General features: G+C 52.1%; 1 protein-coding gene across 2 annotated transcripts; it reads right to left on the minus strand.

The window, feature by feature from the left end:
• Positions 1 to 163: 163 nt before the first annotated feature.
• LOC118625274 (Holliday junction recognition protein) lies at positions 164 to 16976 on the minus strand. Of its 2 annotated transcripts, none has more exons than XM_036254105.1 (9): positions 16868 to 16976; positions 16501 to 16567; positions 14488 to 14543; positions 12084 to 12159; positions 9972 to 10036; positions 8640 to 8732; positions 7494 to 7569; positions 4180 to 5705; positions 164 to 981 (listed from the first exon to the last, which is right to left on the minus strand). In XM_036254105.1, the coding sequence occupies exons 1-9, from the start codon at positions 16961 to 16963 to the stop codon at positions 946 to 948; spliced, it is 2091 nt and encodes a 696-aa protein (XP_036109998.1). In that variant the 5' UTR covers positions 16964 to 16976; the 3' UTR covers positions 164 to 945. The 2 variants fall into 2 exon arrangements, with proteins under 2 accessions (XP_036109998.1, XP_036109997.1); XM_036254104.1 differs by having other exon boundaries at positions 9930 to 10036.
• Between the last annotated feature and the right edge of the window lie 9495 nt (positions 16977 to 26471).

The raw sequence follows: 26471 nt of genomic DNA on the forward strand, positions 1-26471 counted from the left end.
AGGGTCAGGTGGTTCCACCCGATGTGGGTGGAAAAGGGTACACGTTGCTATCAGAAGAGTGACAGCCCCGGGAAGAATGGGAAGGGAAGACGTCTACTCTTATCTGTAGTATTTTATTAAAAAATCCGTAACGCATGGCAATATAACATGGGTTTGGTCGTTGTGTCCTGAATATTTGACACATTTTATTAAAGAAGATATCCTACTACAAACAGCTCTAATAAGAGTCCCGAGATGTCACGGATGCTGTGCGGCTACAAGAGTGCGTGGGGACTGTCTCAGGAACGTTCACATACAGCGTGCTTTCCTCGCATGGGTGAATTACGTTTACATCTGCTCCCTCCCGATGGGGAGGGTACCAAGCCCCATGGGTCTGCATTTTCCCTCCAGGGATCCTTGCATCCAGCGTGCAGCCTCAGGTTTCAAAGCAAACACTTTGTCTAAGGCAATGGCAGATGTGAGAGTTTTGTTGCCATCTCTCTATGGAGCACAGAACACGAGCAAAACAGCCCTACAAAGGACAACAGTAATTTCAATTGAGCAACTTCATTCAATCATTCTAATACCAGGAACCTGTCAGTCATCTCAATGAGACCAATACCCCGAGATCTGCTCTGAAGGCATAAACTGGAGCAAGCTCTAATGCATTCTGGAGAATTGAAAACGTGCGTGCATGCACACACACAGCAAGGGGGGAGGGCAATACCCGAAAACTGGAGCAAGCTCTAATGCATTCTGGAGAATTGAAAACGTGCGTGCATGCACACACACACACACAGCAGGGGGGAGAGGGCAACACCCGAAAACTGGAGCAAGCTCTAATGCATTCTGGAGAATTGAAAACACGCGTGCATGCACACACACACACAGCAAGGGGGGAGAGGGCAACACCCGAAAATAACTTGGCTGTAGAGTTTTAGTTTCCAGTTTTTAACACAAAGTCACTTAACTTCCGTCCTGAAAGATGTGCTCTTCTTTTCTCTAGGGAAAAAAAAGACAAAACAATTTCAGTAAAACTCCACTAGAATTCCCAATGCCAGCCACCAAAAGCTTAATAGTTTCATATTTATTCCAGTGCCTATACACATAAATATCAGTGTGCGCACTGCAGAAAATGCCACCATGCTAAAGAAACACCCCAAGGAATGCTAAAAACAACCCTCAAAACAACAGTCAACGAGCAGCAGCCGAGCCCAGAGGCCGCTTTGCTGTGGAACCTGCCAGCCACGCAAGCCCGTGGCCACGGCAGTTTCAGGCTGCAGCCGAGTCTCCTTACCGACCAGGAGAGACGGCCCTGTCTAAGCAAAGGGCTCAAGGGGGTTAAGGGAGGACGGTATGAAAAGGTTCAGTGTGGCCCGGGGGGCGGACAGCGTTCAGGTGTCAGCCGTTACAATTCCTTCTGCGGTCCAGCTCACGGAGATTGGTCCTTTTCCTCAGAGTTTCATAATTAGGGAAAGAAGAAGAAAAGGACAATGATCAGCTGTTAGTGTTGTGGTTGGAGACAGAGCTGCAAAGGCCTGTCAGGTTCCAGGGGAGGCAGGAGCGTCCCACGGGCCACCGAGGCTGGTTCTCCTCGCGGCCTCCACGTCCGGGACACGTGGCCCCGGGCTGAGCGGAGGACAAGCAGGGGATGCGCGCCGGGCATCCAGAGCGCAGTGGAGGGCCAGGGCAGTCAGTAGGCGGCTGCAGGCGGCCTGAGCGTCGGGGTGTGGAGGGAGGGCTCAGAAAAGGGACCGTGAGGAGGGAAGCTGAGTGAGGAGGGAAGCTGAGTGAGGAAGGTTTCGGTTCAGACAAGTAGGGACAGTGGGACAAGGGGGTTGTGACCTGTCAGGGCTTGGAGAAGCCTCAGAGACAACCTTGGGGCTCCATCTTTGGTGAAATGGACCCTTTCAACTGAGAAACACGGTAACCCTAAGGGGTGGCGAGAGGTGTGAAGGGGGATGAGGGGTGGCGAGGGGTGGTCCGTGAGCAGACGGCACGTGCGAGCTTCATGCTCCGAGTGTCTGCTGTGAGCATGTGGCTGGACCCCTGAGCCTCAGCCCTGCAGGACTCGGTCTCCCTGCCGGGGCCTGGCTGGAAACAGTCAAGGGGCTGGGGCTGGGGCGTGGGGCAGGCAGCCTGCCGCCCAGACACAGAGCAGACGCGGACAGCGGGAGGAAGCTGCTGGACCCGCCCAGGGTGTGCCCACGGCAGCGCCGTCCGTGCGGCTGTTCCCCAGGTCTGGCTGGCTCCTGGCTGGGGCTCAAAGGCCCCTCACCCCAGGAATGGTCCTGGACGGAAACCTTTCCCCTCCACAGATTAGACAGATCACAATGCAGGTCTGCTTAATCTGCTCTAGTTAGCTCACCTAAATAAATGAAAAAAAAGATAACAGCCCTGGCCGGTTTGGCTCAGCAGTTAGAGTGTCGGCCCACAGACCAGAGAATCCCGGGTTCGGTTCCTGCTAAGGGCATGTACCCCGGTTGCAGTTTGTCCCCGGCCCCGGTTGGAGTCCTATGGGTGGCAACCACTTGATGTGTCTTTCTCACGTTGATGTTCCTCTCTCTCCCTCCTACTGTATCTGAAGATACATACAAAAATGTCCTCGGGTGAGGATTAAAAAATAAGTAAGTGGGGGTTCTAGAGCTGAGCCGCCAGCCTGGAGAACTGCGCTGTGCTTCTTAGGAGCACGCGGCTGCCTGCAGAGGTGGTGGCGAGCCAGCGCAGTCTGGGGACACGAGGACTCAACGGAACTCCCCTTGGAAGGGGAAGGGAGGAGCTGTCGGAAGGCAGGACCTGGTCACAAAGCACCTGCAGTTCAAGCCACAGGGACTGGCACCAGGAGGTGATGGCGGAGGAGGGGCTGTGGTGCGGGCATGTGCCCTGACCGGGGACTGACCCAGGGACCTCTCAATGCATGGGACGACAGTCAACCTCTGAGCCACACCGGCCAGGGCAGCACTCTAGGTTTTTGAAATATTTTTTCGAGGAGGGGAGCCACAGGGGTGCAAATGCTGAGAAACACTAGTGGGCGAAGGCAGAGATGGGCCCATGGGGGCCTGAGGGGTGGTGACAGCGACAACTCAGTGGGGGTTCATTTCTGCAAGGAAATTTACTGCCCCTGAGAAGGGGTCACAGGACAAGCAGGCAGAGATTGGAAATCAGAAAGTGGGATATTTAGGGCAGAGGGGGTCTATCTGGACGGCCACTGAGGGGCCATCTGTGTGGTTGGCGTTAAGAAGAGACGAGGAAGCCCCGGCCGGTTTGGCTCAGCGGTTGGAGCGTCGGCCCACGGACCAATGAGTCACAGGTTCGATTCCAGTCAAGGGCGCGTACCTCAGTTGCTCTTCATCCCTGGCCCTGGTTGGGGTCGTGTGGGAGGCAGCCACTTGATGTGTCTCTTTCACCTCAATGTTTATCTCTCTTGCTCTCATCCTTTCTCTCCCTCCCACTCTATCCGAACAAAAATAAAAAAAAAGTCCTCGGGTGAGGATAAGAAAAGAAGGGAAGAGGAAGTTGTATACATGGCCCAACCTGTCCGCACCGCCAACGCACACAACCCCAAACCGCCAAGCCAAACTCAGAGTCAAGGCCCGCTGGCCAGCGGCAGAGAGACGTGCCCGCAGCACAGTGCCAGGGTCCGAGCCCTGGCTCACAGACACAGTTTGGGGTCTGCTGGAAAACCTAACCCTTCTGCAACAATGCTCAACAACACAGACCTGTGCCCCCCATCTAGGCTCTGGGGAAAACCGGATCATACCGGCACATTCAACTTGAGGAAGCGACCGGCACAGGCTAAACCGCAGGAGGCGGTGGCACCGAGACTCCTGGCCGAGCAGGGGCGCGGCCCCCGCACGTGGCAGCTTTGGCCCGTGGCTCTCGAGGGCCAACCCGCTGGGTCCCTACGAGGACATCCAGAAGCAAAGCCCCGCTCTCCAGACCAGCTTCACAACACTCCTCTCTGAGCGCAGGATAGAGAGGCCGGAAAGGCAGTGTGACAAGGAGGGGTGAGTGTGCAAAGTTAGGCGTCCCACTGGCGATCGTGTAAAACTCCCGGGGAGGATGTTCTCAGCTCCACCTGATGCATCTTACCACGAACACGGGCTTGACACGAAGGAACAGAATTTGGGAGAAAGTTTAGAAAACGAACATGCACGGAAGAATCCTGTTGTAAAACCGCCACGTTTGACAAAAACTCACCTTCCTTTTCCAGTCGGGCCGCGAAGAGCTGACCTCTTCCCCTGGCCTTGGGATGGCCCTGCCCAACAGATAAGAGGGATCCTGGGACTCGGCCCACCTTCCACACACCTGGGGGTCTGATAACCGGCGTCTCTTTGAGTGGGGCTGAGGGCTGAGCTTGGCGGCCAGAGCAAGCCATGGAGATGGATGAACCTCCATGGTAGTTGAGCCCAGTGACCTTCTGATGCCCCGCTGGGGTGATGATGTCAACTTTTGGGGACGCTGGAAGCCAGAGTCTGGATTTAATTCTCCTAGGAAGTCTTCTTTTTGATTCTGAACTCGCACACTTCCTTTACCGGGAGATTCTCCAGGACAGAAAAGCGCCTTTGGCCGCTGCAGCGATTTTTGGCAATACTTCTGATGAAGCTGGTCAAATTTCTCTTTAATTCCATCATATCGATCTCTTGCAGAGCCTAGAGGTCGTACCCCAGGTACTGAAATAGCTTTGCCGAGGGACACTGACATCCTAAATATTCCTCGACGATTTCCTTGGAAAAGACCAGCGGCTGGCTCGGAGGGGCCTGGGCTCCGGGAAAGTGATGGAGAGGAGTCGCTTTTGGACAGGCACCTTCCTGCTTCTCCAGCTTGTCTGCCCAGGTGTTTGAAAGCCTCATTTAGACTCTTAGCTTTGGATCTGCTGGACGGCCTACTTGGCCGGTGGGTTTCTAGGCCCCGGGGGCCACCCGGGCTCACTGGTCCACCTCTGTGCAAGACGACACTGGTGGAGGAGCTGGGGACGTAGGTCAGGGCTGGCTGCTTGCTGGGGCTCAGGCAGTATTCCTGACGAAGTTTATCAAACCTGCTTCTGAACTCCCGATGAGGACTCCCTCCCTCGCCCTGCAGCATTCTCGGTCTGGAAACGATTTTCACAGGAGAAATTAACCACTTCAGTGCCATCAGTCTGTCCTCCCGATCAAGACCACGTGCTGCACGGGAGTCCACGAACGTCAGTGAAGGCAACTTCTGGGGCGTTCCCTTCGGCTCCTTCCAGATTTGGAGTTTGTTCACTTTAAGAAAAGCCTTTTCCAATTTGAATCCTGCCTGCTGGCCAGAAAGATCTACGACGTTCTGGCACTCTCTTAACACCCGCACCTCTGTGGTGGGCTGGGCACAGGGCAGGAGCCTGTCCTGGGGGCCCCCGGGCGCCGGCCTGCCGCCTCGGCTGTACGTCCTGTTCAGTCTGCTCTGGCGCCGGCGCCGCCCCCAAGAGCTCCGGCTGCGAACGATGAAGGTCTTGGTGGAGATGACGCACGAGGGCTTCGCGCTCAGCAGCCGGCTCATGGAGTGCAGCATGCCCTCGTACAGGTCGCTGACGGTCACGCTGCAGATGTCGCCGGCTACGAAGGACTGGCTGCTCGAGAAGCTGTCACCACTGGTCTCTCGCAACGAGACACTGTCACGTGTGGGCACGAGGGCCAGGTCTGAGGAGCAAGGGTGTGGAGACGCAGCTGGCTCAGGACTGTCTTCAGGGACACGGCCACAGTATCCTGGAGGAAAGCGCACAGGTAAAGGGGTGTCACCACTTCAAACGTCTGTATGCAGAGATCATGGAACTGAAGGCTGGAGTATGACCACGATGGTTTTTTTAAAAAGCAATACAAAAAAGCAAAAGAAAAATTTCACAAGTGTTTGGGAATAGACTCGTCTCAGACTCTATCTATGAAAACTGAATGTCTACTCTCTACCAATTTTCTCCAAAGAGTCTTCTTTCCCCACGGGACAGTCTGGAACCCGGCTGCCTTTTCAAAGACTAAGTGGGAATCAGAAAATAATGGCGCTGTTTGCCTACGGGGGCAGGAGGAATACACCCCTGCAGCTCTGCCTTCTGCACAATATTAAATGTTTTATATAGCAAACAAATAAAGTTAAACCAACAAAGATGGGATCCCTCTAAAGTTAAGCACAGACAGGAAAAATGGCCCTATGTATCAAACTGATAATAAACGAGAGAAAACAGTCCGAACAACTCTGCGAGCTGTCCGCTGCCCGTGCTCCCTCAGCGCGGCTGTCCAAAGACAAAACCTGCTGCCGGAGACCTCGAACCTTCCGAGGCAGACCGTCGAGCAGCGTAGTGACAGGTGCCCCAGTCCCGGACTTACTTTGCGCGACACGACTGACCAAACGAGCAGACGCTATGAAGGGGGGAGGGCACCGATGCACTCAGGAGTGGGGACAAAGTGCTCAGAAACCAGTGGGGGCAGGTCAGAGGACACAGAGGTCAGTGTGAAAGGGGCTTCTCCAGGCTAAATCCGGGACAACTTGGCATCACCCCGAGTACTGACAGTGGATTGAATCCCACACGGAATTTACAGAAAAGTCCACGAATTCTTGATAGTAGGAAAAAAAAAAAGGAAAAGGATGAAAAAAATGGAGGAAAGACAGCTCTGCTCCACCGACGAGCACCAACGAGGCCGGCAGAGGACCGTGTGCAGACACCAGCTCAGGCGACGGTCCTGACTGCATGCAGGCCACCGGGCACGAGGTTTGGGGGAGAAGGCCTCCAGGCGATCTTTAGGGCACTGCACCCACAGATGACACCCACATTTCAGGGAGGTCTGGTGAGTCCTTCCTTAGCTAAGCGGTCGGACCCAAGGGTCACCAACAATGGAACAGACTGACAAATGTCCCCAGGACACGTTATCACCTATGTAGTCTGTTTGCCAAAAGCCATCGCCATGACCCTGACCGGGAGGGAACGATCAGACGAGCTCACACTCAGGGACATTCTGCAAAGCTCCTGGCAGCCAGGACTGTTCAAGAAAGTCAGAGACGGGAAAGATGGCGGCGGCGACAGGAAGGCCCAGGAGACTCTGGACTCAAGAAGACAATGAGGCCCTGTCGGATGCTGAGCTGGTTGAACAAACAGAAGTGGCCACACTGGGCAGCGCGGCCCCAGCGGCAGTTCCGGCTTGTGCCTGGTTTACTGCTTGGCGTAGAGCGACCCTGCTTTTAGGAGGCCTTGCGAAGCATTCAGGGATACTTCGTAAGGACGCAGAGATTATATGCTGTGTGTGCGTGTGTGATGACGAAGCAAAAGTGACCCGGAGCTGACTGCTACATGTCGGTGGCGGGTGTTCACCACATGAGTCCTCCTTTCCCGGAGATTCAAAAAGTGGCAAAAAAGACGGGATAAAGAGCTAATTAACATGCCAGGGTCCCAGAGGGACAAAGCAGTTCCTTTTAAGCTCTGAACCTACGTATGAAGTGCAGGCGTCCACCAGCTCTCGCGCTATGAAGCCCGCACAGCGGACACGGTCGTGCAGTTCGTCACTCACCATGCGCAGGCCTGGGAGAGGCCAGTGAAGGGACCTGGATCACACGTGTCTCGTTTCCGTCGCTGTAACCATTGTCCTGAAATCAAAGCAAGTGATTTTTAACAAAGGAGTTGTCAGATGTCGGCTCTGGGCTCACGAAGATGCCCCGCCCCCAACACCAGGGCCACAGGATGTGGGGAGACCCTGTCTGAGCTTGGGACCAGTAGTGACAGGTGTGCCATGATGACAGGGGCCAGCTGGGCCTACAGCAGTGGTGGGAAGAAGCACCTCAGTAAAATCAGGGACTGTGTCCGGGCGGCCCCCAGGGTACCCTCGAGAGGGCCCCCACCTGCTGCTTCAGGATAAAGGCATTTCCGGGGCGCCCTCTAATTCAGTGGTCCTCAGACACAGGGTTTCTGTCAGCAGCCCATGAAGAAAGGTTAAGTTTGCTGCTTTTGAGATGAAGTATTTATTCCGCCCATGTACTTCCTATTGGGTATTAAATTTGGTGTTTGAATTTGGTATTAAAATGCCCTTGATCTGCCCCGGCCAGTGGCTCAGCTGGTTGGAGCGTCGTTCCGTACACCAAGGCTGCGGGCTCGATCCCTGGTCGAGGTGCTCCGGGAGGCAGCCGACGATGTCTCTCTCAGGTCAATGTTTGCCCCCTCTCCCTTCCTCTTTCTCTAAAAACCAATAAACATATTTTTGAGTAAGGATTAAAAAAAAAGTCCTGTATTTTATGAGAAGATACTGACAGGACATGGACAGCTACAGAGTTGGTCCTTACGGGAACCTGCACCTTCAGCACCGTCGCTCTTCCACCGGCTGCCGTGGACCCAGAGGGCACCCGCCCCAGGGCAGGGCCACCTCTCGAGGGTCGGAAACTCTCCACCCAGGGGTGCAGATCAGCAAACAGCTAGACTTCTGAGCCACCGCAAAACAGTGGGCGACCAAGGCCACACCCACAAGCTTCCCTGACCACATGGCCCAGAGGACCCTGAGAGCTGGCTCAAGAGGAGAAGTCTGCAAGCTTGCGCATGAAAGGGCTTGGAAACAATCACTCCAAATGCTCTTCACAGCTCCAGAGAGAGCAAGAGCAGCTACTGCCCCTCGGCTGTCCCTAGTCTACAACCCGCGACACAGAGGTACGTACTGGGGAACGCTTACCTCTAAACACCCTTTATCTTGTAGCAGAGTGTCCACCTGGGTCAAGTATTTCCTCCTCAACTCATCCTTCAGAGGGCTCCAAGGCACTGCAGGCTGAGACAAGAAGTGAGCATCCTTACGAGCTCTGGGGATGGGTGAGCTCTTGGATTCTGGAACTAACTGGCAAGCTCATTAACATGCAGATCTTTAAGCGAAGTGCCTCAGAGTCACCGTTCCACTTCCTGCTGATGCCCGCACAAAGTGGTCCAGCCCTCTGAAAATCCACCTGACCCAGGATCTGACTTTGGGGAACTCACCAGCGGTAACAATTCAAAGGAAAGTTAAAAGACAAAGCAATGCAAAGGTTTATGACAGCATGACTAGAGCAGGACAAAATGTAAGTAAATCTGAATATTCTTAGGTGTTCAGGACTCAGCCATACACTTTATGAGACAAGCTCAGTGCTCCACCTCGGGGGGCAGGAATGGTCGCCTCTGTCCCCCACCTGCCACACTGAACCTCCTCTCTGCAGCCGAGGGGGGTGAGGCTGGGACTGGGGACGCAGATGGGGGTAGCACAGACATGCATTGTTCAGGGTGTCCCTACTGTGAGGCTGCCTACTTCCCCATCACTGCCGCCGCCTCTACTCATGTTCACAAGGACCCCTTTTTCTCCCCCAGGGTCACTGCCTTATTCCAGTCAGACACTCCCAGTCACACCCTGGGTGTATGAGGAAACCTGTGCGCAAAAAAAGAGCGAGTTCAGAGGGAAACCACACACCAGCTACTCTGGCACCTGACACGGGCCAGGTAAGATGCTCCACGTTCTGTGTATTCTCACCTACGCCAGTGGAGCAGACAGGTGAGAAACAGACCCCATAGGAGACAGGCGGCTTCTAGGACCACTGGGGCACGCTGGGAGACAGACACAAAACAACAGCTTGCCCGAGTATGTGACCTTGTGATTCAATAGGCTACCAAGGGCTCACCTCGGAATACCCCTTAGAACACCTTCCTACGACATTGCCTCTGTGGAGAAAGGCCGACTCAGACCCCACCTCCAGCACTGCGTGCTCGGTCAAGGTCAAGGCACAGCGTGACCACAGCTGGGAGTTTCCTGTGTGCAGAGGGGCCACCTTCCAATATCTGTGCAAGCTCAGTACATCAGGCTTGAACTTAGGTGGCGATGGCTACCAAGGGCCAGCCTTGCTGCCTAGGGGAACTGGAGGGGGACCCAGGCCTTGAGAGGTGGGACTAACAAAGAGCAAGCCTCAGGAGAGGAAAGTGCGTGTAAGAGGGTGTGTCTCTGCACCTCGAGCCCTGACCCTGTCCCTGCAGCACAGATGGGTCTTACTGTGATGTCCCCAGCAGCCGGATCCTCCTGGTATAAAGTTGCATCAACATCACTGCTTTTTGAATCTAAAAGCAAAAAAGGGGAATTTCAATCAGACCTTTTAAGAAAGCGTGCATTTCTCTGTCCAGGACGGCTTTTGTAGCACTTGAGTATGTTCTACGGTACAACTGCAGTTGCTTCAAGCCTGCTTCCTTTAGTGAGGGCGCCGCTGGCCGCGCTGTCTCTGAATGTGAGCCAGTGCAGGGGCCCCATCGGGACAGGAGCTCAAGCGGCGGAGACAGGGGGAAGCAGCTCCTTCACTGACCTCTGGTCCCACAAGCTGGTCCCTCTAGCCCAGAGGAAGCTCCCCATCTGCTGGCCACTGTGTTAGCCACTAGCCACGGGTGGCTGCGGAACATGTGGGACGTGGCTGTGAGGCCGGGGAGCTGCATTTTAAGTTTTATTTCATTTTCAGTCTGAATGACCACAGGTGGTATTACCACATGGTACAGCACAGCTCCAGAGCAACTGTTCTTATTACGTAGGAGTCCAGGAAACCCACGGATGTAAGGGTTTATGGAGTTAACACCTGGATTAATATCAGTGAACGAGTTATGAGTAAGTCTTTCCGCCAGTTCTCCCGTGAGGACGTCACCCACATTCCTGACTGCCCGGAGCAGGGGAGGGGTGGGTGGAGAGCTAGGCAGAGTGGACAGAGACTGCAGACAGGTCAATGTTTCAGACGTCTGTCATTCCAGAGGTACTTCACTGCTATGGGGGGAGGCAGCTGTAAAGAACTCAGGTAAGCCCTGGCCGGTTTGGCTCAGCGGTTAGAGCGTCGGCCTGCGGTCCAGAGAGACCCGGGTTTGGCTCAGCGGTTAGAGCGTCGGCCTGCGGTCCAGAGAGACCCGGGTTCGGTTCCCGCTAAGGGCATGTACTTCGGTTGCAGTTTGTCCCCGGCCCTGGTTGGTCGTGCGGGTGGCAGCCACTCGATGTGTCCCTTCACGTCGATGTTTCTCTCTCTCTCTCCCTTCCTTTCTCTCCCTCCTGCTCTATCTGTACAAAAAATGGAAAAATATCCTCATGTGAGGATAAAAAAAAAAAAAAAAAAAAGAACTCAGGTAAAAGCGGGTTCTGATCTGATCTACACTGCTGGCCTGGCTGACCATCCCAGCGAATGCCAGCGATGGTCTCATGAGTGAAGTTCCAGAATTCAGGTCAGGCATGATCTGGTCCCTGCTTTTTATGCAGAGCGACGAGGAGCCACTGTAGCGCTTTGAATGGGGAAGTGGCGGGACCAGTCACGCGATCAGTGTCCGTGGGCGGAGGGCGCCAGAGCTGGTACTGTGGGCGAGCAGTGGGGCTCAGGGCCGAAGGGCACAAGAGCTGGAGGAAGGCAGACGGCACAGGACAGCGACGTCCTGGATGCGAGGAACGAGGGAGGGGCTGGGACAAAGGGGATGCTGGATTTCTGGCTCCTACAGAGGTCTGTGGGTTGACCTCTTCAGTTTAGATACACGAAGTTTAGACAAAGAATTCAAGAGAGGCCAGCAGGCAACCAACACCCCAGATGGGGTCTGGGCTGGGGGCTCTGCCCGAGTGAGGAGCTCAGATCAACTCGAGGGAGGGCACCCTGGGAAGGTGAGAGGTGGGCCGGTAGAAGGGCTGAGAAGGAAGGACAGGGAGGGCTCAGTGCCACTGAAGCCAAGGTCAGGCTTGCCAGAAGCTTCAAACACCGGGGGGCCCCATGGGAACACGAAGGAGAGAGGAAGATGGCAGAGGCAGGAAGCCTTTGGGGGAAATTAGTGGTTCATCCCACCACCTTATGAGGGCAAATCTCAGGTCTTACTAAATTCTTAAGATTACTGATATTATTATTTTTGCAAAAAGTTATAAAAGCTGGGGTGGGGGAGAAGGGCATGTTTCTCATTTAGGAATTTTTGAGTCCCGTTTGTGTGTCAAGTGCAGCAGCTCCTGGGGGGCTCTGGAGCAGTGACAGGGCACTTGAAGATGCTCTACTCCTAAAGCAGACCTGAGAAAAAGCCACAGTAAGGAATCGGGACTTTACCTGCTGTGACAGGGACATGCCAGGCTCAGTCCCGGTGACCTCGGTTTCTAGCTCAGGGCACTCACCCACTCCCAGGTCCTGTGCGCAGGGCGCGGGCAGCGCGTCACCATCCTTCCTGCCAACCGCCTCCACGGGGAAGCCCTCCAAGTGCAGAGAGGGATGAAGACATGCTCGTTTCAGTCATGAGACATTTCAGACCCGGTCAGGTGACACGCCTCCACTCTTCCCGCTCTCATATGGGAGGAGTGCGCCCCACGAGGCTTCTCTTCTAGCACATCTGGGGTGAAGGCCTCGCACTGCTAGAGGGCTCAGGCTCCCCTTGGAAGGGGGACAAGCTTCCCCTCCGGTTGGGCTCAGGGCTGCTGCTTCAAAGCCACGTGGACGGGGGGACGGAGCAGGCAAAGCAAGAAGCCACAGCTCGAGCCAGGGGGCCTGCCCCGGCCCACGCATGACAAAATGAAAAACCAACCCGAAACAGGACAACACTGTCACTAGGTCGTGGGCAGAATCCACAAGTTCGAGAGGTCCCTGGGGGATCTGTGTGACCATCACAATGTGTTTATCTCCATGCTGTGAGGTCTACAACTTGACAAGCTTCAGGAGGGAGTGTGACCCTTTGGGTGGAACCAGGTGAGGCCTTGCAAGAACAGGAGCGAGGACGTGGTGAGGCCCAGCCCCCGGGACAGCTCTGAGGTGTCCTCTCTAAGGCCCGGGGGCCTGTGAGCACGGGGTAACCGAGTCCTGCCTGGTGGAATTGACGGAGTTTGTGGCTGCTGTGTCTGGAGGTGTGGCAGAACGTGGTTTGGGACTTACAGGGAAACAGCCGTTTCTCACCAAACCCTAACTACTGGCAGCTCTGGGGTCTACAAAGAGGACCCGGGCCTTGTGTTAGGACCAAGCTGGCCTAAGTAAAGAGACCCACAGCCTCCAAGCGGCAGTCTGGGGGCAGGAGTTGAGTATGTGGGTGTCTGGGAAAGGAGAAGGCAGATTCGGGCACAATCGCCCATGGCACTTTTAGGTTGTAGACATCTGACCTGTCATTGCCCATCACGCCCGGTTGTCTTGTTCCAGGAAAGGGAGTTTAAAATTCTGCAGACCCCAGACAGGGGCTCTACACTTGAAACAAAAACCTTAAATATCCAGACAACAACATTTTGCCACCAGGACCAGGAGGCACTGGTCTGATTGGTAGGCGTCAGTATTGTGTACAATTTAAAGAGCGCATATCCTTTGACCTAATAACCCCACTTCTGAAAAGGGCGACGCCAGCACTGGGAAGAGACAAGGATTATTCTCCAAGGAGTATTTATAAATGTATTTGCAAACAGGGGTCTTATAAATAAAGTTCTGTTGAAACACAGCCATGCCTGAGAGTTCCTGGATGTCTGTGACGGCCACCACCTTACAACAGAGACCACGTGGGCAGTAAACCTGAAAACACTAATCAGTGCTAATGGCCCTTCACGGGAAATGTGTGCTGATCCTGATTTGCAATAAAGTAAGGGGCGAATAGCTAAATACCTATGGACAAGAGAGCAGTTTTAATGGGAGAGAAGTGTTCACAATATATATTAAGTGGGGGAAAAAGGGTAAAAATATGTGTCCTTATATGAGTATTATAAAGAGGAATCATGTACTAAAATATCATTTGTGACTATCTAGAGAGGTCCGGTCAATTTTAAGTACGCAGTTATATGTATTTCTAACATTTCTACGACTAAATGTATGATGAGTGTTATTAGAGTAACTGATGAGGAAGAAATCGGACTTCTGAGCTGCGGTCAGAGGCTTTGGAGCCCTAGCCCTGAGGTTCGCCTTCCGGCACAAGGCTGAGAAGCGGCGATTCAGAGACATGAGACATCCCCGCAGATGCAGCTATCGCGAGACTGTGTCGCAGGAAGGCAGCTCTATCGGCACCTTCCACGGACATAACAGACACACTCGGGAAAAACCCACCAGCCACAGCTCGTCTTGAAAGGTAGCACAACGCAGAAGGAAGGAAAGAAGCTGACTCCGCACACAGTGCCCTCTCCCTTCTCTCCCTTCTGTTTTCAGAAGAGGAAAGGAGGCATTTTTCTTCCCTAGAAGGACCTGGATTTGGTCCTTTCTGTAAGAATCCAACTAGTGAGCTTGCAGCTGTGGCTGAAGCATGGGGCTGGGAGGTGTGTCCAGCTGGCCCAGCACTGCACATGGGGCCCAGCTGTCAGACTCCCTCAGCCTATGGCAGAGGAGACACCGGGGACAGGAGGGGCTTAAGCACCACACAGCTCCTCCTTATACTTGACAGGCAACAGAAGAAATGCTTCTCAGTAAATCCTTAGAAACAGGAAAATCGGGTTTTTATTTTTCATGGAAGGGCCCCTCGCTAGCCTCCAGAAGCTGCTGGTACCGTTCAGCCCACCCACACCTTTATGCCCATCAACATCCCTCCATGGCAAGGCATGCTGCCAATAAAGTGACATTAAATACCTGGCTTTGTCCTTTGTTTTTCTTCTTTACTAGTCTTCCACCCCAAACTCTCAATCCTTAAGAAAAGAAAAAGAAAAATGACCACTTAAGTAATCCTGAACACCGAGTTTCCATTTAATCTGCATTCAAAGAAAACCAAATGACAGGCAAAAGAAAATTATATTAAAGCCAAGCCATATGTTTGATCTTCTGTTGCTTTTCATCTTTGTGAGGTTGAAGGTTTAAAAAAAAAAAAAAAATCAAGATTAGACAAAAATCTGTTGTTAATGAAACTCTCTACCTAGTGGGCAGCAGCAATGGTCAAATTTCAAGCCACAAAGTTCAATGGAAACAAGGGACATATGCACACCGAGTACTGCTGTCTTCCTGAAGACAGAGACAGAGGGCCATCGACATAGTGCATAGAGGGAGCAGGCACTTTTCGAGGGCGATCTCTGTCCCCCACATACAGAGGAAGTGCTTTCTGAGGGCAAGCCATACGCCCAGAACTATCGCCAAGCACAAGGGTAAACACTGGGTTCTGGAGTCCTGTCCCTTACCAGTTTACAGCCCTGAGCAAGACACTTAATCTCTTCCGAAACCTTCCTTTGCTCCCAGATCAGTTCAAGTTAATCAGAAGGGATCGCTGGGTTTCCAGGTTTAAGTTGGTCGTTAATGATAACAGCAGCAAAAACTTCCATGGTGCTTATAATGTTCCAGGCCCTATTCTAAACCCTTTCCAAGTGCATCTCAGCCTTCACAAAGATCTACTTACATATAAGTCGAACAGGACTCCTAACCCCCCACAGGACAGGCACTGACCAAGTTCACTGCGCAGATGCAGACACAGCAACGTCAAAGTTACCAGCCCAGTCCACTTGCCCACAAAGTGAAGCCAGGCTGTGAACCCAGGACAGTGACTGTGCTCCTGACCACTGTACCACACAGCCTTTCCAGAACAGGGTGATGCCCGAGCAAATGCACTGGGAGTCAAATCCAGGCTTTGCCATCTTGGCTAAGTGATATGGGGCAAGGTCATTAACCTCTCTGCCCCACCCCCCACCCCAAGGAAATGAGAATGATTCTAAGAACAGTGCCTACCTCACAGGATTGTTGAGAATCAAAAACATAAGACTCTTAGAAGCACACTTTAGCTGTCAACACATGCAAACTACTGTTACTTTCCTGGTCTCTCGAGTGCCTCTCCGGCTAAGCAACAGGTCCGCTAGCCCTTGTTAGACTGCAGACCTACTACTGAAGCTGCACCCAGCACCCAGGAATCTGCGTTTTCAAAAAGCTCTCCAGGTGGTCTTCCACAGGCTAAAGTGGGACTGCTAGCAAGCTGTTTAGGCACTTCAACGGCCATTCTAGTCCAAATGGGAGTCAGAAATGAATTTTCACTGGTGAAATCAGTGGTATTCGAGGTATAGAAACTGGCAAAAGATTCCAGACACTGCCCACTCTTAGTGAAGCCTGCAGGAATGATTCCTGCAGAGCCCTGCGTCCTGCCCTGGGGTCAGAGTCGTCACCGCCTTCACAGACCAGAGTAACAGAAATCTGCAGCTGAAACACCTTAGCCACTGCCTGTGCCAACTTTCCACCCAAGGTGTGGCTGGGTCGGCTAAGAAGGTAAAGAGCGAGGACTTCATTTACGGAGCAGGTCTTATGCACCTTTTTGTGCCTGTCTTATCCAACACAGGCAGAGCGGGATCTGAGGAACTGTCACCCAGGGCAAACTAGCTGCATACCAAAGAGAACCCATGAAAATTAAGTTTGCATCAACAACTATTTTTTTAAATTTTTTTAGAGAAAGAAGAGGAAGGAGAGAAACATCCACGAGAAAGAACATGCATCGGCCGCCTCCTGCACGCCCCCCACTGGGGATCAGACCCACAACCTGGGCATGTGCCCTGACCGGGAATCGAACCGGCGACCTCTTGGTGCAGGGTGGACGCTCCACCACGGAGCCGCACCTGCGGGGCGCCAACTATTAAACGATAAACTATGAATAGTGAGGGGGGTATGATTCCGTACCCTGGGCCGTCTTGTAGGTCAGCGTGGACATTTGCACCACCGGGGCATCCTCGAAGGGTTGATTGTACTGCAGGGCAGAAAGGGGCGTCAGTCACGTCGGGTCCGAGGGCCCAAGGAGCTCCTGGCCCGGGCTGAGGGGAGACCCCCTGCCCCCGGACGGCCAAGCCTGCCTCCCTGTTCCCTGCACCCCAATCTCGCCTTCCCCCTTCTTGCCCCCAGCCCCTAAACCCCGCCTCCTCTCCCGTTAACCCCAGCCTCAGACTCCACCTCCCCGCACCCCGCTGCCCTCCTTCCCCCGTCCCCAACCCTGTTTTCCCTTCTGCGCGGGCCTCGCGCCCCCTCCCGGCGGTGGGGTCGGGGACCGCACCTTCTCCAGCAGCTGCTGCATGTGCCTCTGGAAGCGGTGGCGGCTCTCCCTGAGCTGCCGCATCAGCGCGTCTCCCCCGGAGGCCTCGCGCTCCATGGCGCCCCGAGACCCCGGCCCCGACGCCAGCAGGAAGTCGGCTGGGAGACTCCCCGCGCCGGTTCAAATAGCGACTCCGCCCTTCCGGCCCGCCTCCTGGCTCTCCATTGGCTGGCGTGGAGACGCTGGGCGCTGATTGGGCCTTTCAAACACGGTGAGCTTTTGTCCGGCCAATCGCGCCGAAGTTTCCGCATCCGCCCCGCTCCGAGTCTCAGACGCCGTAACGGCCGGTTGTCCCTCGGGCTGCCGCGGTGCCTGATAATCAAGTGTCCCGCGAGCATCCTGCGAAGTACGTACAGTGTTCCCCGTTGTGCGCGTGGGGCACCCCCTCGCCCTGGGCCCTCGGCTCCCCACCCCGCCCTCCTCCGGGCCTCGTGCTGTCGCGAGAGCGGGGCCAACAAAGAGACACCACCCCCCCCCAATTACGGATACGAAGAGGCGGGCAGGTGAACGTGCATTTAGAGAGAAGTGCCAGGAACGGCACAGAATCCAGTGATTTAAAAAACGTATAGTTTTTAACCTCCTACCACACCGTTTTCATTCATATTTTTATTGCACACTCGGTCTCTTCGTTGACAGTGATTTTGCAGTATTTTCTCCAAAGTATAGAAGGAGAATGGTCTTTCCTCGAGTATGGCTGACCGAAGTCCACGCATGTTTTAGACAAGTTGTATTCAGCCTCATAAATTAGTCAAAGCCGTGTGCTGGTCCTGATAGGGGCACCGTAGCGTGTGATGGGGGGGGGGGTGTCTCCCCCCCATGCTTGCTCTCAGGCCTACCATGCCAGCCAGCAGAAATTAAGGGAGAAGAGGGGAGTGAGGAGAAGTTCAGGGCTCAAGGGGTGTAAGTGAAAAGCGTTGTGATGGACCCCCAGATCCGCCGGCAAGAGGGCCCCGCCGCTGGGAGGGTTGTCTGCAGGAGCTCGGGTGCAGAGAGCCCCTCACCGGGTCTGCAGCCCCTGAGCTCCCTCTGCAGTCCTCCCGGGCAACCCGTCCAGTCTCTGCTTGCTCCCCGTCCAGTCTCAGCTTGCTCCCCGTCGGCACGTGCCTAACCGCAGGGCAAACAAACATCCTGCACTCCAACTGCGTCCTGCTCCGCAACCTGGAGACTCCAGCCTGCAACAGGGACCGGGCTGCAAGTGGCCACAGAAGCTACACATTCCGTTGGTAGCGTTTTCAATGTTCACCTGCAAACAGGTTTTTTCCTCCTCCCTCCTAGGGAGTGTTGAGAAACCGAACATGCTGTTCCTTCCACCCTGTTAGTTTTCAAACATTTAACGGTCCCATTTAGAGACTTGAGGCCTTAGGTAGCATTTTCCTTTTCTTCTCTTTTAACGCTTGGCAAGCTTTGGCTCCTATGACCAAAACATGTGCTTGTGACACTTCTCAGAATTGGCCCCTCTTGGGTCCCGGTCCTTGCTGCTGGGAAAGCACACCCAGGTTCCAGGGCTCCAGGAGGTGCCTCTCTCCAGGGGCTCATGGGCAGATTCAGGGGAAAGATGTCTCAGTCTCAAGTTCTTAAATTGAAGGTCCTAAAACATACCCCCCCCCCTTATTTTTATTCCTCACCTGAGGATATTTTCCCATTTCTCTTCAGATAGAGTGGGAGGTGGAGGGAGGAGGAGTGAAACATCATGTGAGAAAGACACATCGATTGGTTGCCTCCCACACGACCCCACCCAGGTCCGGAACCTAATTGCAACCCAGGTACATGTCCTTGACTGGAATAGAACCCACGACTCTTTGGTCCTCAGGCTGATGCCCTAACTGCTGAGCCAAACCAGCCAGGGCAACATACCTGTTTTGGCCAATCCTGTCTGAACCAGCCAAAGAGGGTGCATTGGCTCTTGTCCTTCAAGTCTGGTCTGCAAGTCCTCTCTGACCGGCTTTCCCTAATCCATGGCCCAAAGTGGAGGCCCAGGGAAGGAAGGAGCCCTGCTGGATGCTCCTAACTTGGCACCATTCCCTACAACCCCTCCCCTCACACCCACCATAGCAACCTAAACATGTGACCCAGACCCCCTTCCAAACACCTTCTCCACCACTCCCCACTCCCATGTAACAGGGAAGGATCACATGTCAGCTCCTTCCCTGGCAGTGGAGGTGGCTGGGTGCAGCACCTTGGGGTCTCACATTTCCTTTCCGTAGCTTGCAGGGATGAGGGGGTGCTCAGCCCTGCTGCAGAATCCCCACTTCTGTTGTACCTGCACAGCGCCCTCTGCTGACCTGGCCAGAATGTTCAACCCTCAAAGTGCTGTTTAAAATTGTGTACATAGTAAATAATTCTCTGGAATTATTGTATGTCTGCTCTCATAAAATGTGCCTGAATTTTATGACATTTTATATAATAAATGGAGATTTGACTTTGGGTGGTGGGCACACAATGCAATATACAGATCATGTATCATAGAAAATGTATACTTGAAACCTACATGACCCAATTAACCAATGTCACCCCAATAAATTTAATAAAATGGGATTTATTCTGCCATGCACATACTTTTATGTTGGAAAGGTGTGAAAATGTCATCACCTGTCTGTGGTTGGAGAAGCACAGCTTTTGGCTGGTCCCAGCGTTGACACAGAAACTGCTATGTGACAGCGAAAATGTTGCTCTGAGATGAGTTATCAACCGCAAGCTTCAAGCCCGCCAAGAAAGGGTCCACTCTGCCACACCAGGGCTGACAGAAGCAGAGCGACTAGGAAGTAGCCCACAAGTGGACTTTCCAAAAGGCGTCAGTCAGAGCTCACAAAATGTGTTTATTCTTTGACTTAATGAGTTTCTTTTTTGAGATCTATCCCAAGTAATCAAGGGTGTTGGCAAGGATTTAGCTGTAGGATCTGTAGTGAAGCATGTTTATAAAGTCCAGCAAGAGGAAGAAGGTTGAATACATGGTGATGCTTATCTATCCACTAAATAACAATTTTGAAGAACTGTATTGTCACCCTAAATGTATATGATTGTTTTCTTAGTACCATGGAGATTACAAACATATGTATTATATATCTGCATTTAAAAAATATCCATTGTCTGTTTTACAGTGAGTATGGATATATTGAAACATTTCTGGTGCTACCCCTGGATGATGGTGCTGTGGGTTGAAGTTAGTATAGTTTTCCTCAGCTGCATCATCTGGAATGAACATATATTCTGCAATTATGAGCATGCATGACTCATGTAATAAAAACACAGTGGAACCAATCATGTGTTTTTACCTTGGCTCTCCAAAATTAGAGACCATTTACCCAAATAGGACACGCGTGGCTCACACATTCTGAAAGTGCTGTCATGCATCGTTTTATCATAATGATACCTCACCTCCCAGCTTTTACCCAGAAATGCTTTTTTCCTGGGAAAAGTAGGGCTTCAGATCTCTTGGTTGTTGATGTTCCCACCTCAGGTTCATGTGGTGGGAAATGGCTTTTTATTCTTCACCTTAGGCTTTTTTGCAACACAAATTCGCTTTTTGGGTCATGATTAATGCGTTTTAATGGGCTATCCACTTTAAAAAATCAATAAAAAGAATTTACTTTAAAAATAGAAGGCAATTAGATTGATTTGGATGACCTATTTTTAATCATTCCCATTATTTATGGATCTGAAAACTCTCAGGACCTCTTTCTCTGGAGCCTTCAAGGATCAGCTCTTGTAATTATATGTGGATACTTTTAAAACAGGAGGCACCAGGTTAATTGATAATTTTCTAAATACTTTTCCAAAAAAAAAAAATTACCCACCTTAGAAATGTTCCCAGATTGCCTGTCCTTTGTTCTTTCATCAGCCCATCCCAGTTCCTCTTACTGCCCATGCTTTACTGGAGTGAATTTGAAAAAGACAGAAGAAACTTTGTTCTGTTTCTTGAAAAGTTTTGGTGTATCCAACTCTTGATTCAAATTAGATTTTATGTTAATAGTGTTACATGTTCTTCCAACTATCTTGAACTTTTTGTATTCAATCACTGATACCATTGCTTCTAATCTTATTTTCTTTGAGAAAAAAAGAATGTCTGTGTCTCTCTCATTTATCACATTATTACTTAAAGCCCGGCCATTGTGGCTCAGTGGTTGAGCATCGACCCGTGCACCAAGAGGTTGCTGGTTCGATTCCCGGTCAGGGCACATGCTCAGGTTGTGGGCCTGATCCCCAGTGGGGGGGGGGGGGGGGCATGCAGGAGGCTGCCAATCTTTGTTCTCTCTCATTGATGTTTCTATCTCTCTCTCCCTCTCCCTTCCTCTGTTTAAAATCAGTAAAGAAAAAAAAAAGGAATATGGACATCAAACTTAAACCAGACGTGCCCATCATTAGGGCTGTGATGGTGATGGCTTTCCTTTCCTGTGTGGATTCTGCTAATGTTTACTATGGGTTTATGGTTCACCAGCCTGGCACATTGTGATGGTGAATTTTATGTCGATTGGGCTATGGACACCCAGCTCTCGGGTGAGACACTCGTTCTGGGTGTGACCGGGACAGTGTTCGGAGTCAGCCGCCTGGGTAGAGCAGACCGCCTTCCCCGGTGTGGGCGGGCCTCAGCCAGTGTGTCCAGGGTCTGAAAAGACAAGAAGGTGGAGGAAGAGAGCTTTTCTCTTTCGGCCTGAGTGACCTTGGACCTCTCCTGCCCCCAGACTTACACCATCAGCCCTCCGGTTCTTGGGCCTTCAGAGGCAGACGGGAACCGCTCCACGGCTCCCCGGGCCTCCAGCCTGCAGCGGGCGGATCGTGGACCTCAGCCCCCATCATCACGGGAGCCAATAAAATCTCTTACATTTGCTGAGGATTTTTTATGGTTTGAAATACGGTCATGGCTGAGCTCCGGCCAGGACGGAGAGCTGGTGCCAGCTCTGTGTTCGCTGGTCTCTGCGCCCGTGCTTTCTCCGCCGAAATCCTGTGGTTTGTATCTTCTTCTTAATTTGTCAAAGCACCAACTCTTAGGTTTACTTATTAGGCGTACACATTTGCTATCTTTTAATTGATGAGTGTTAATTTTACCTTTTTCATCTTAAGTATTTTCTTTGCCTCACACTTTTTGTTTTACCCAGCTTCTTAATTATCTTCATTCTTTCCTACTTCGTGGTGGGTGTTCAAAGCTGGAAATGGCCTTGGAGTGTGGCACCTGTGAGTGGACTTTGGGCCAGGCTCTGCCACTTCCTGGTCATTTGGCCTTGGGAAGGGTGCCTCTGCTTTGTCATCTGTGGGTAACAGTGCTCCCCTCGCAGGGATGTGAAGAAGATTAAGTGCAGTGATAATTTCAAACTGCTTGGTGTCTGCATGTGAGTGGGACTTAAGCACTGAGTAGACTGATTCTTTAACAGTTGCTTTGCCCTGGCCGGTTTGGCTCAGCGGTTAGAGCGTTGGCCTGTGGTCCGGAGAGACCCGGGTTCGGTTTCCGCTAATACTTGGTTGCAGTTTGTCCCCAGCCCTGGTTTGGTCGTGTGGGTGGCAACCACTAGATGTGTCCCTTTCACATCTATGTCTCTCTCTCTCTCTCTCTCCCTCCTACTCTATCTGAAAAAAATATGAAAAAATGTCCTTAGGTGAGGATAAAAAAAAAAAAAAATAGTTGCTGAGTATGCCATTGCATGCGTGCATCACCCTTTATGTAACTGACTCCTCACTGATGAGGAGATGGTTACCTTTGATCTCCGATTAGCAAAGAAACACCAAGCTCTGCATTTCCTTGCACAGGTGTGCCACCTATTGAGAAGTGTGAGCAGTGAGCAGAATGGATTCGCAGAGAATCACAGGGCTCCAGACATATCCGTATAACATTTGATGGACATCGACAGAATGCTCCCCTTGGGAGGATCTACCAATTCATAGTCCTACAGCATCTCCCTCAGTACATGTGTTATCGGAATCTTTGCCTTTGAGAATCTGATAGGTAAACTCTTATCTCATTGTAATTTTTCTTATTATGTTGAACATATTTTTATAGGTTTAATGGCCATCGCTTTTTTCTTATTCCGTAAAGTGTTGTTGTTGTTTTTGTCCTTTGCTCATTATTTGCTCTGTTCAAGCTATTAGTGGGGCTGATGGATGGTCGTGATTGAACGTCTCTGATAGAAAATGTAAAGGAGTGGGGAGATGACCTTGGGGCCATCCATTTCCCGAACTGGGTGAGAAAACTAGTGAAAACAGTAACACTATTGTTGAGCGGAAACTATGCGGAAACTACACACATTGCATCTGTCAGTGATCTCCACAAAGGAGGGAGATGACCTGTGAGGAAGTCTTGATTCTGCAATTTTTAACCAATGCCACCTTGGGCAATTGATGTGAGCCTCAGCTATGTCATTTATAAAATGGGAGTCGTATCTAGTTCACGGAGGAATGGACACGGACTAAAACAAGCTAGGTAAGGGCACCTGGCACAGGGCTCGCGCAAAGTGTAACGATTGCTAAGCAGTGTAGTTTGCTAACCATGCAGGTTGGGGCCGGAGAACAGGCAGAGGGGGTCACTCCAAGTCACCGGGCAGTGCTGTGCGTGCGATGACGGGTACATCCGTCCAAGGTGTGTGGTCAGGAAGGAAAGGTGGGTAGAGGCGCCCTTTTCCATTTAACTCCCCCAAATCTGGCTTTTCTGAGGCCTGGAAAAAACTTCCAACTTCTTTCAGAGAATAACTTGCATCTAGCTTTAGAGCTTTAAAAAGCCAAGTGGAAACCAAGTGTTAGTGCGAGGGCAGAGATTTCTAAAAGGCTCTGTAACGAGGACTAAATTGCTTTCCTTCTCTTTCTGGAGGTCAACACGCTAGTGCATTTCCAGGGGTCCGCCTGGCTTTCTTTCCCGGCTTTTCGGGACACCTGTGTCGCGGATGGCGCCTAACGGGCTATTTTGCCCCAGCGGTCTGCCGGCATCACACCTCCCCGGCAGCTTGGAATGGCTGCGAGCAGACTGCTGCCTGCAGCCTGTGACTTTCCTCCACACCCAGCATGGCGTTCGCTGACCTTCCCGATGGCCCTGAGGACTGTGGGAAGGAAATTCCTGAGCCTCAGTGGTCCCGGTGGTCCCGTGGGTTTATTCCTCAAGCAGCTCATCTGTGGGAGATGAGGTTCAGCTCCGTTCCACTTACGGTGGGGATCATATACCCATCTTGATGTCCTCTTGCTCTTTCACTGAAGACGAGTCTCGGGAAGGGGAGAGCATCTTTCAGTGCCACAGGGAGGGTCACTGGATGCGACACTAACATCCCAGAAGTTGGGCTCATATATCCCAGTGCCAGGAAGTGCAGGTTACAAGGGACCTGATTTATTATTTGTGGAAATAATTAGGCCTGTTGCAGGTCAAGGGGGAGTCAGGACTGTCAGACCCCCGAAAGGGCCCTATTGCTACTCACCCTTGACCTTTCCAGCGGTTCCTCTCTATTGAGAACCGTGAAGCATTGGGAACATGGTTGTCACCCAGCCACAGATGGACTTTGTGACGGCAGGGGAAGCCTTACCTTCTCCCTGCTTCTGGAGGGGACAGGACACTGGACAGTGCTGCCGCTGAAATAATAGTGACAATAAGTGTGCTTTTTTGTTAAATCTTTTCCCCTTTCGGTGTGAGATTTGTCACCATAGAGCACTGTGCAAGCATCATGCGCAGTGGAAAGACACTCATGAGCAGCACCCCTGGGACCCACCAAGATCAGGAAATGGGACACTGCCCACACCCCAGAAACTCACATGCCCCGCCCACGTAGGTGACCCCTGACCCTATGGCGGTGCACCCTCACTGCACTAAGCTCTGCACCGTGGCTGCACCCCAAGCAATGAGGGGCTGCCTGTTTCCGGGCTACGGAGACGTGGGCGCCCACTGCACGCTTCCTTTGCCCTGTGGGGTGTCTCGGCTCAGTGTCCCAGGGAGAGGACTCTGAGGCGGAGTTAGAGAAGGAGGTCTGTCTGGGGGTGCATTTGAGATCGACCCCTGTGGAAGGGAGGGGATGCAGAGGGAAGGGACAGAGGAAGAAGTTGGCGGTGATGCTGACCTGGGGCAGCCTCTGCCTGCCGCACCGTCTGTGCTAGATGGTTCCATTAGTTTCCCAGGTTCCCGTGTCCCACACTGCACCAAGGTGGTCAGGCCTTCTGAGGCCCACATTGATGAGTCCCTGGATCCGGACTACCCTGGGCAGGGGCGTGACCTTGGGCAGGGAGGCTCCCGGAAGCGAGGTGATCTGGAAGGGGCTTCGGCTGGAGCCCTTGCATGCCCAGGAGCTCCGGGTCGTCTTTCCCGTCGGCACAGGACAGTGTTGGGGCCACCATATTATTAAGGTTCACAAAAACATTTTAATTTTTCTTAATTAAAGGGAAAAAGTGGCTCTAGCCACTCAGGATTACATTAGTCTCTATAGCAACACGTTCGTAAAGATATAATTATCTATACATAATAGAAAAGAAGTTCTATTAGTTTCCCAGGGCTGTTGTAACAAATGAGCACATTGTGTGGCTTAAAACAGCAGAGATGTATTCTCTCACAGTTCTGGGGGCTGGACCTCCAAAATCGAGGTGCGGGCAGGGTTAGTTCCTTCTGGAGGCTGCTGGCGATCCTTGGTGTTCTTGGCTTGTGCAGTGCCATCCAGTCTCTGCCTCCACACCCAGGTCACTGCTCTGTGTCTCCTCCCCCCCCCCCTCTCTCTCTCTCTCTCTCTCTCTCTCTCTCTCTCTCTCTCGACTGTCATGTAAGGTCTACCTAATCCAGGAGGTCTCATCTCGAGATCTTTAACTTAATTACATCTACAAAGACCATTTTCCCAAATGCGGTGACATTCACAGGTTCTGGAAGACGTCTTTTTGAGGGGCCCTCTGTTCAACCCACCACATGGGTGATAAGCTGGGTTTTGGGGCCTTGTTTTGAGGGGAGCTCAGCACAGAGTGGGGTGCAGTTGTTGCCGCCGTCTCGGTGGGAGTGGGGACGGCAGGGTGCGGAAGGGAGCAGGGTGCCTGCTGCCACGTTTCAGGCAGTTGGCAGATCTGGGTGACGCAGCAGCTCTAAGAACAATGGAAGTGTTGATGTGCTGAGCTCCCGCTGCGTCCTTATTGCTTTGAACAGCGCTTGGCGCAAGGCAGACACAGGGACGTTTGTATTACATGAACAAATGCTTATTGCAATGCTGTTTATCATTCAGAGAAACTGGAAACTGCTTACTGGTTTAAAAAGGGGGGGGGCTATGTCTATGTATATCATAGTGGTCTCTAAAGTAGAGTAAGTCTTAGAAATGTACTTGCTGACGTACAGGTGTTCATGAGATGGTAGTGTGGACAGTGCATGCTATAAAGCAGTACACCTTGAGCCATCCGATTTTGGAACATACATGTTTACTAAACTCTGGACACGGATCCAGCAACTGTGAAGAGCTTTTCTACAGTGTGAGATTGTAGGAGACTGAAGTGTGTTCCCGCGTATGTCTCTTTTCTAATTTCTAATTGCTTGTGTAAATTAAAAACATTAAGAGGAAAAGGATACAGGAAGACAAGCAGCACATTTTAAGCTTTCCCACAAGCATAGTTAAAATAAGGAAAATCAGTAATTCAA

Source organism: Molossus molossus, unplaced genomic scaffold (assembly GCF_014108415.1).
Source record: "Molossus molossus isolate mMolMol1 unplaced genomic scaffold, mMolMol1.p scaffold_m16_p_11, whole genome shotgun sequence".
Lineage (NCBI taxonomy): Eukaryota > Metazoa > Chordata > Mammalia > Chiroptera > Molossidae > Molossus > Molossus molossus.

What these genes read in the sequence shown, in the direction of transcription:
- LOC118625274 (XM_036254104.1), bottom strand. Translation starts at nt 16,963, where the DNA reads ATGGAGCGCGAGGCCTCCGGGGGAGACGCGCTGATGCGGCAGCTCAGG. An exon ending in CGCACAGGACCTGGGAGTGG is followed by an intron (nt 10,037 to 12,083) that starts GTGAGTGCCCTG and finishes TTTTGCTTTTAG; the next exon opens with ATTCAAAAAGCAGTGATGTT. An exon ending in GGACAGGGTCAGGGCTCGAG is followed by an intron (nt 8,733 to 9,929) that starts GTGCAGAGACAC and finishes TTCTTGTCTCAG; the next exon opens with CCTGCAGTGCCTTGGAGCCC.